The sequence below is a fragment of the Poecile atricapillus genome, chromosome 8, assembly GCF_030490865.1.
Source record: "Poecile atricapillus isolate bPoeAtr1 chromosome 8, bPoeAtr1.hap1, whole genome shotgun sequence".
NCBI classification, from domain to species: Eukaryota; Metazoa; Chordata; class Aves; order Passeriformes; family Paridae; genus Poecile; species Poecile atricapillus.
In genome coordinates, this window is record NC_081256.1 from 12,037,661 (window position 1) to 12,048,075 (window position 10,415).

The following is a 10,415-nucleotide window of genomic DNA, read 5'->3' on the forward strand; positions in this document are numbered from 1 at the left end:
AGCGCAGTCCCAGGCTCAGAAAACCTCTCAAGCTTGTCTAGTCACAGGGGTGAAAACTCTAAGCTGCAGCTCTGAATGTCTCTTTCCAGCTGAAGATCATCCATGACTCATTTCAGCTCACACTTGCAGCTCAGCTTCTCTTCAAATGTGACTTTTCCTTAGGGGCGATGAGCTCCACCACTTCTGTAGCCTGAAACTTGTCAGCATTTTAAATGTGAGAAGGACTTAAATGGAGAACAGCTTCAGGAAAAGAATTATTAAGCAGTAACTAGAATTTATTACTAGAATAAGTGAATATTTTTCACTGTCTTGAAGTGCCAGAGCTTTTCACTACCCTTGATTACAAAAGGAAGTCATCTCATTCATTTAGATTGGTTTCAGGCTGGCCATAATGCCCAGATAGGCTTCCCTGTGCCTTGGCAGACCCTGCAGTAAGTCTGGTATTTCTGAGAGAGCTATTTCCTACACCAGGCAGCCCCACTTCCCACTGGACACCCCCCACAGAAATTATTTGAACTCCATGTATGATGGCCATTGAGGAAAACAAAACCCCAAATCTTCACAGCAGATTAAATCCTGAAAACTCCTGTTCCCAAACCAGAAGTTGTAGGACTGTGAAGGGCAGGCACAAGGAGTCACAAATTACCTCAAAAGCTACAAGGAAAAAAAAAAAAAAAAAGACTATAGCAACACCCATCTGTGGGAAAAGGCAACAGCAGAACCCACCTGAGCTTCTGTAACCTTTCAAATTGTTCAACTCCTTCCATAGCAACTCTGTATTTTAGAGGTACAAGATTAAAACATTGCCCTTTGAAAATGTTACATGTCTCAGCACCAAGCTTCAGGCTCTTTCATGATAAAAGTGCCTCTAAACACCAGATCAAAACAAAAGTCAGTCACAAACAAATGCTTCCTAACATTCCTTATAAACCACAGAAAAGTTACATTGCCATCTCAAATGGCAAGATAAAAGTTAATGGATTCAAAGTCCTATCCCTACACACTGAGATAAGGCTGCATGCCTAAATCTCAGTGAATTAACACTCTAAGTGAACTGTCCAGTCTCATAGAAGGTAACATCCCTTCTGCAGCCTTCAGCACTGATGCTCCATCAACAAGAATGTGACAGAGAGGGTTCCACCTCCCCCATCATCCCAACAGGCAGCACTGCCGATGGCAGCACAGCACAGCCTGAAGGGAGCCACAGCCACAAATCCACAGTTCCCAGCTCAGCAAGGGTGAACCTAAACCCAGCTCAAGGCCTGACCAGTCCCAATGCTTTGTCTTTGGCTGGAGCACCTCAGGGCTTTGGGTGCCTTAGAAATCAGATGGTTTTTTTCTTGTTACCTACCAGAAAAACCCAGCACTCTTTACCAGCACTGCACATCCCTCCAGCAGTTCGTTCTAGCAGGAGGCACCAAAGCTGTCTTTACTATCAGGATTTTCTCAAACACACAGTACCAAGCTCAGTAGGCCCTTTCAGCCACACTATCAAGAGGGCCGACATAAAATTTTCAAAATATCCTTCCTTCTAATTCTAATCCAAACAACAGAGCACAGCTGTGAAAACTGAAGCCTCTACAGATCTGCGCTGTACAGGCTCCTTCTTAAAAGCACTGGGACAGAATTCAAGCTTCTACATTTTCTGATTCAAATTTATAGTCAGGCACAGAAAATTCCCATGGACTAGGGAAAAAAGAAAAATGCTTAAGCTGACAATTTTCTGAAAGATGAAAAAAAATTCACTGCTGTCTTATGCTGACACACTGTGCAGCAAGCTGGGACAGAGGTCCACACTATGCCCTGACAACCAGGCAGCTCAGGGAGCTGCCAACTGGTGTTTGCTTAAGCTCCAAAAGGTACTTTTCTGGTCAAAAACCAGAAAAAATATAATAAATGCCATATGGAAAAGCTAAAATCGGGAAAAAGGTTCGACTAAATAAATAACCTCAAATGAGGGGAAAAAGGATTAAAACTCCGTTTTTGAAGTCTGATGTATTTTTTTTCCTAACAATTTTGCTGCTTGTCTTTTCACTCTCTAGCTCAGAGCCAAAGCCAGAACAACCAGTACACCATAACACAATTCCCAGTGCACCTCTCCCCAGAAGAAGGGAATACTAGAAAACCAAGGACAAAATTCCTTAACATGACACTAGAATCCAAGTTCAGCTTGGTTTGGATGGGACAGCTTTGATGAATAATAACAGATATTTCTCCTGATATAATTCCTCTTATCCTGCCTCCCAGCTAGCAGAATTACTCAGGAAGCTCCATAGCAGAGAATTGTTCATTTTAAATGGGACCGTACAAACCCTCTGGATCTCCTGTAACAGTCCAATGGATGGGTTTCCTGCTCTGCTCTTGAGTCACCAGGCTCAAGGTTGGTACTGACCCCAATGAAGCTTGGATGAGATCCCACTGCAGGATCTTCAGAGCAGTTACTTCACCAGTAGGACCAGACTGAACATCAGTTCTCCTCTCTAGACACTCCACTTCACTCACCAGTGGGTGAGTTTTCACAAGAGCACAGTCCACCAGGTAAAACTCTCTGGAAAAGACTGGCCCTGAACAAAGCTGAATACAGCCAGCTGAAGACTTGTAAACTTACTCCAGAGTCATTCTGCAAGCTTCACACGAGATGTAAGGAACAACCATCTCTCAAATCCAGATGAAGCTTGGAATGGGAAGAAAGAGGTGGCCACAAATCTGAGCTTCAGGACACTTAATTACTTTTCTATCTGCTCTCAATGTTCTTGGCAGCTCCCATCAAATATATCTTGAGAAAATGATTTCATGTGACTAGACATTTGAAAATTGTCTGGCATAACACAGACCCAAGGCCACAAAGGCTGATGGTGCAAGGACTCTGCCCCAGTGCTATCCCAAACCCAGCAGCACTGCGCTAGCAGCACAGTTCTCTCAGCAAAACTCATAAGAAGCAACTCAGGTTAGAAATATTCCTGCTCACATTGCCTGGAAGCAAAACCAGCCATTAATCTGTGAAAGGGACATTTATTTAAATGGTCCAAATGAAAACACTTATGGAGGTTTTTCAAAGACCAACACTCCCGAAGTCATCACCAAACTGCCAAGGTGTCAGCACAACAAGACCAACTTAGTCACTCTGAGGGCATGCGTAATTTCATTGAAAGAATATTAAATACTGGCAATACACAACTTTTTATTTTTCCTTCAGATTCTATGCAAATATTTATATTTGCCACTCCATATTTTCAGTATTTCAGCAGGAAAAACAAATCATGAAATATTAGGTTTTCTCAGGACACTTCACCCACATTTAACATCACTGGTCAAAGAGTTCTGATACACATAATCAGAAACAGCTCAGAAGACTTAACACTGTCACCTGTAACTTTCCCAGCTATTATATGAAGCGCAAATAAGTTCAATTACTATACATGAAAGCACTACGAGGGAAAAAATATTTTAAGGACTAAACATTGTTTAAAGGGACTTTTCAGCTACACATTTACTTTTCTCTTGGTAATCAGATTCTCCCCTTGCCTGCACAGAGCCACATCAAAAAAATAGTGCTGTAAGGGTGAGGACACAGCCCAACAACCCAGCACCAACCCAAGGCGTGTCTGCTAAGAACACAGCTGAGCATGGAAGGAAACAGTAACATCTGGGCACACCACTGCTGACTGTCCTGTCCTGCTGGATGACACCAGGGACACACAGAATCTGAAACAGGCACTTAAAACTCTGAACTACTTACACTGAATGCTTCAGTTTGCCTTTCTTCAAGGAAATCACTGCTTAATTTTTTTTTTCTTGGTCATCAAAAAGGCTGGCAGTTTCATAAACAGAAACTAGTAGTATACTATAAATGAACTCTGAAGATGATTTCTCAGGGGGCTTTCTACAAGGCACTCACTGATTTTGATTTTCTTTTGGTCATAGAATGCTTCCCAAACTTAACATTTTTCTAGAGCCATTCATTTTCTACAAAGAATAAATAATGTAGAAAAAAAGGAACTGCCTGAGCTAAGTGGTGCCAGATGAGCCTCCTGGAATCACAAGGCTTTGTTTTAAAGATTCCTGACTGCTGTAAAGTCATAGCAGCAAGCGAGTGCAAAAATTCTAATGCCTTGAAAGATATCCTGAAGCTACATAGTGCCAAAACACCGGGCTGTAAGACTTCAGACGTTTGCAGCCACATGACTCAGGCTTAAATTTCAAATACTTTTCATTTTTTCCTTCTGACATAATATTTAATGAAACCAGAGTTCAGTAGTAGTATCAGTCCTGCTGTACATGTCTTGCAGCAGCTTCTGCCTAGACAGCTGTTTGTGTGCTAACAACTTGCTTGTGTTTGGTTTAGAAAGGTTTTCCATATGCTTTAAAAATTGGAAAACTATTGTTTCAACTGACTGTATGCTGTATTTTTAACACACACATGTATGTGAACACTGAAAAGGATTAGAAACTTATTTTGAAAGCGCCAATAGCACCGAAAACTATATTACATGTGAGCACATGCAAACATTTGTCACCAAACCACAGTGGCTGTGATCATCTCAAAGCCATCACACGTGTGTAAGTCTATCCAGAGCTGACTTCCCTTTAGTGAAAGATGTTTCCAATGCTCCTGATATAGAAAAGGCATTTGATGTGCATAGTAGTAGATGCGTTTAATATACACGAATTTAGCAACAGAGTTTACAATCACAGAATTTGAAAGTATAAAAGTAGATTGAAGAAGCAAGGCTACAGGTACATTAACAAATTGCTGTAAAACAAGCACACGTGCTTATGAAGCCTTGGAAAGCAGTTCTCACAGCCCAGCAAGAAGGTGAGCAGCAACACCCCAATACTGTTGCTTTCATTTTTTTCACTTCCATTAATAGCTACACTGTTTTACTGCTGTATCATAATGATGTGGAAGTACATTACACCAGCAACTCAAAGACTGGGAAAGCAATCTCACACAATCTTATTTCTCACGGACTTCAGAGGAGCTGCACAAGTTACATGATGGCAGAATTAAGCCCTGGGGTTCAGGAAATCAAACTTGCCCCAGTAAAGGACTTGAAGCTTCCGGTCCCTCATCACCCACTTCACTTATTCTCATCTTGTCCACCCACTGCTGTCCTGCACAGTATTTCACCGCACATTAGGAGAGATGTGGAACTTTGCTTTACGAAATAAATAAATTCTAACAGTATGAAAATACACTACAGCCATCCATTATTAAATCCTTGCCCAAAAATAGACTTAAACTGTTGGTTTCAATAAGAATATTGAACTTCCAGATGAACAGAGAATCACTGAAGTCCTACTGTGAGCGCTTGGCTATCTGCATGCCCATATGAAGCCAAGCAGTGTCCAGCCCAAAGCTCCAGACACAGCACCCATCTGTTCCCCTCTGCCTGGCCCCCACTCACGTGAGCCCACCCCCTGTAACACCCACAGAAGCAGAGTGAGACCTTCTCCAAAAAGAGGGCTCATGAGCATGGCTCAGCTCAGGGACACCCAGCAACACAGCCCAAGGCTGGGCAGCACCAGCACTGCTGCACCGCTGCTCTGGGGAAAAGCTGTTTGAACGTGGTGATCCCTATTACCCACATGTGTCAAAGAGAAGCAGGGAAACTTATAAACAGGGCTTATAAACAGCACAACCTCGGAAACTATGCACCCACCGGGATTTATTATCTAGAAACAATGTCTCGCATCAAGTTTCCAGGAAAATTGAGGTTACAAAGAAAATAGCAGTCACCTCTCAGTCTGTGAGAACACCTTGCTTGTTTTCAAACACCACTTCAGAGTCCTCACAGGAGCATCACTGAGACCATCAGCTCCAAAATCCCAGCTGTGCTGCCAAGGGCTGCTGAACCAGGCACAGAGGGTACATTTGGGAATAGTTTTAAAGAAAGATTTCACAGTATTTTCAGCATCATTTCAATAAGTTCCACAGCCACAAACATCAAGCCACAAATCAGTGCCCACTGATCATACTCATTGATAACGTCTGCTACAAATACAATGTCAATCAGATCAGGAAGGTACAGTGAGCTCCTGACTGGAGTCTCCACATTCCCAGCAGGGGGAACAACCTTTAAATACCTGAAGCAACCTTGGTTGCTGCTCCAGAGCAGAGTGGGAGGTACACACATGTTCCATATGCTCACCTGCACTTTACTGAACACAAGCCAGGAATGACACCACAGAAATTAGAAGCAAAAGAGTCTCCCAGACAGACACAGATCCAGATCATCTCTCTTACATTAAGTGTGAATAATGCTAAACCTGTATTACCTGCAAAATCATGATCTTCTTACCATATCAGAGACTTGCTGATCCCTGTGGTATATTCCTGCAACATCCCAGAAGTATGACTTCACATGTAACTGCCTGTCCCACTAACTTTGGAGAAAACAGATGAAACTTCAATGTTGCTATAGGTGAAAGAATCATAAAAATTGAAAGGAAAAGAACAGCAAAAGAAAAAGCAGGCTTCGCTGTACTATATTTTCAAGAAGAAACCTCAATATCTAAATTTTTCTAGCTTATTCTTCTAATCCGTTTAATTCAATTCTACATATCTTCCAGAAACAGAGAGGCTTCTTCATTAAACAGCAGCATAACAGGAAAAGCTTCCATCAGAAGGAAGTAGAGAACAGGCTGACAAAAAAAAAAACCAAAAAAAACCAAACAAACAAAAAAAAACCAAAAAACCAACAAACCCAAATCAAAAACCAAGCAATCACATCTTATTCCAGCAAATCCAGAAACCAAGGCTCTGGGAAGGGTGTCACATTTTAGCAGCAGATGAAGCCTTCAGCAGCAAATGGCCACAACAGCAGTGGGGACAAGTCCAGTTCATGCCCCAGCTCACTGTGTTCTGTAACCCAGCTGCTGATGACACTTCGTTCCTATTGCATATGCGTGAGCTTTGCTGCTGATCTCACTACTGGAATTATACCCATCCAGTCAATGCCAAAAAACTTCAGCACAAACTATGAAACTTGACAGGACTGAGCACATTTGGAACAGTTGTAGATTTTGCACGAATGGCAACAGACCAGGAATGTGCAGCCTTGTCATCCATTGTGTGGGACTGGGAAAAGAAGCCCATGAGCAATAGAGGACCATGGCACAGTTTGTCAGAACATGACAGGAGCCTTCACACTGCGATGGCCGCTGCCATTTATGTTAAACATACACAGCTTGCCTTAGTGCTGAGGGCAGGACTGACCCATACCAACAGGCATCCACTTCCAAAGGCAGTTCATACTTTCCCTTACTGAACCAGGCCAAAAGAAATATTCTGAGAGATGAAAATATTTTCTTTGCCATTTTACTTAGTACAGAGCTACACCACAGACTAACAACAGACCTGCACTTCCCCACAGCTGGGTATTGACACAAGATACATCTGGGTCAAAACTAAGCCACATACCATGCACACATTAGAACATCAAGAAAGCCGATGCTTTCTTGCACTTCCTACACCCATACATCACCCTGATGTAAAAGACAGGGCTGTATCTGCCATTATACATCCCCTAAATATCCTACAGTAGTGACTTGGCATAACTGTAATCCCAGAGCACATTAATAGAGACCATAAGACGTCATCTGCTCTACCCAGTGACCACATACCACCCTGCTACAACCAAAATCCCACACCCAGAGCTTCACAATACTTGCCTGTCAACCAGGGAGAGAGCTTGTGGGGACAAGCAGAGGGCCCCCCTTCAACAACTCCACTGCACCAACATCTGTTTCACAGCAATTATGTGCCAGGAGGGAGAGAGCCTTGGACAAAGAGAACAACATGGGACACCTGAAACTACATTAAAATGTTGAGGGGGTGGAAGAAGGGAAAAAAGATGCATTTATACCTTGCACAAGCTCTCCTCAGGAGGCCAGGCAGTGCTGCCAGCAGTTCTAGCCAGGCTGATGATTCACAACATGTCAAAGGGAGATCAGACTACTTGAAAGAACCAGGCTTCAAGGATTTTTTGGAGGAAAAAAAATTCAGAGGGGTTGGGGTTATTAGATAGCCTATTGCCCATGTAACTCTAGCTCACATGTATATGGATTAGGATTAAGTTTTCAGTTACAGGACCTCACCCTAGTTACCCCAGCATCCTTCACATCAGTGCATTCATTTTGTCGACAATATACTACATTGTTATTTAGCCTCTTGTGTGAAGACAAAGTTATTATGGGCTTCCTGTGACTTTTCCAAGGCTTTCTCCCCATTTCAGGAGCTGGCATAAATCCGAAGCATCCTTTAATTCTGCAATTTTGAGCTTCCCTGATTTCTTTACAGCACCTACAGTTATTCATGTACTTCCCCAGAAACTCTTGTTGACAAAAAATGTATTTACAGGCACTCGGCATTTTGATTACCTCAGGATGCCTGGAGACTCCAGGCAGAGGAAAACAAAGTGGATTTGCACAAAGTTAGTGGCCACTGCTGAGAACTTTGGTGCTTGTGACTCCCTTTCAAGAACAGGGAGGAACACAGGCTCCCCTTGCTTCAGGCTTGGGTTCTGGTGCAACAGGTAAGAGAAAGGCTCAGTGATCAATTATCCCCACTCCAGAGAGCCCTGATTCCCCACAGCACACAGCCATTCCCACCTGCTCCCTAATGCCATACCCCTAACAGTGCACAGGATACAGCTAAACAAGGCTAAACAAGGTTACACTCACAAGCTTATTCTGCAAAACACAAGCATTTGGTTCTTTTTAAGCCTTGCACACTCTTGCAGCCAGTATCAGATATTTGTCATAATAGTACCTTGTTATTTTAACACCTCCCTAATTCCACAAAGTGGACATAAAGCCATTCTCTACAATCCAGACCAGCACAACTCTACTGACCTCGGCTTTCCCTTTCACCTTCCCTTACCTTCTCCTTTGTCACCAGCCCACGGGTGCAGCCTCACCTGAGGTCTGTCCCCTGCATCAGCATCTCCACCAGGGAACACCCCTGCCTCCACACAGCCCAAGACCATTAACTCCTTCACTCAGGGCATCCTGCCACTTGCGTTTAGCAGAGAGGTTTCCGACTTACACAGGGAAAGAAATAACTAGTAATACTCTCACATAGTTTTACCCCGGAATCCATCAACTGTGTATGTGGTGCGTCATTCCTATCCACTAAAAATCAAGCTTTTTATTGTAGAGAAAAGTACAGCTTTTTCAGACCAGGAATTATTCCCATTACTGGCTAGTGAAGATTAAAGCTCATGGATCTCTCAGCTTGGCTCTACTATCAACTCAAATCAAACGGCTGAATTTTCTGTTTGGCGATATCAAAGCAAATCCTCAATTTGAATTGCAAAAGTAGTAATAACCTTTTCTTGTCATCTGCTGTGCCCATAGATTTTTATTGAAGATGTCCAACTCTCTCTCACTCGACACTTGCTCTGGAAAACTACACGAAACAGACGCGGTCGAACTACAAAGTGAGTTTTATTTCATCTCGCTCTCTGCCTGTGTCGGATTTCCCCGGACCATGCAACACGCACAGCAGCCACACGAACAACGGCAGAGCCGGCACCGCACACCCGACCGCCGCCGGAGGGTGCGGCAAGGGGGTACCCCGGTGACCCTGACACATCCCGACCTCTGGGCGTGGGGGTGGCAAAGGACCCCCAGGGGATTCCGCATCCCCCACGCGCCGCTCCGAGGGACCCTCCCGCTGCCGCGGGTCAGGCAGGGCCGGCCCGGGGGTGCCCCTCAGCCGAGGGGCGGCGGAGAAGCCCCCGCGCTGCGCGACCCCTGCCGCCGCCCGCGGCCGGCACCCAACCCCGCCGGGAGCGCCGGAGCCGCCCGGGCAGCGGCCCCCGCACTGTTGTGTGCGTGTCCCGTGTCCCCGCACACCCAGCCTCCGCGCCGGCGGGGGGAGAAGTTGCCACAAACTCCCGGTTCCGAGGATGATGCTCCGCCGGTCCCGCTGCCACCCCAGAGCCGCGCGGCCCCGCCGCCCCCTCAGGTTCGGACCTCGGCCGGCCCCCCCTACCTGCAGCCGCTCCGTGGCCGGCTGCCACATGGTGCCGCGGCGGCGGGAGGCGCTGCCGAGCGGGGCCGCGCGCGGCTCTCTGCGGGCGCGCGCCCCGCCCCGCCCCGCCCCGTCCCGCCCACGCGTGGGGGCCACGCGCGGACCCGCCCGGCAGCGCCGGTCCTCGGCCACGGAATTCCCCGGGCTCCAACCCCCGGGCACGGCATCCTTCCCACCTGGGCACGGCATCCATCTCCCCCGAGCACGGCAAACATCCCACCTGGACACCTGTGGAGACCGGGACAGCGCCTCCCCCCAGTTTGCTGCCGCAGCCCGGCATGTCCCGGCCCCGCATGGCGCTCTCGGGCAGCGGTGCCGCTCTCCCCACTGGCGTTCGCTGCGCGCTGCCTGGAAGGGTGTGGGCCCCACTCCAGAG

The 10,415-nt window shown here is 45.9% G+C and overlaps 1 protein-coding gene across 5 annotated transcripts in view; it reads right to left on the minus strand.

Annotated features, from left to right (window-relative positions):
* The window catches only part of PID1 (phosphotyrosine interaction domain containing 1), an 85,985-nt gene extending 75,875 nt beyond the window's left edge, over nt 1–10,110 (minus strand). The window contains exons 1-2 of one of the 5 annotated variants that reach the window (XM_058844477.1): nt 6,708–6,847; nt 6,303–6,387 (exon numbers count right to left, since the gene is read on the minus strand). In XM_058844477.1, the coding sequence (XP_058700460.1) occupies nt 6,303–6,305 (3 nt within the window). In that variant the 5' untranslated portion in view covers nt 6,306–6,387; nt 6,708–6,847. Of the gene's footprint in view, nt 1–6,279; nt 6,654–6,707; nt 6,848–10,000 lie in introns of those variants that run through there. The other 4 variants (XM_058844475.1, XM_058844474.1, XM_058844479.1 and 1 more) reach the window with 4 other exon arrangements.
* Between the last annotated feature and the right edge of the window lie 305 nt (nt 10,111–10,415).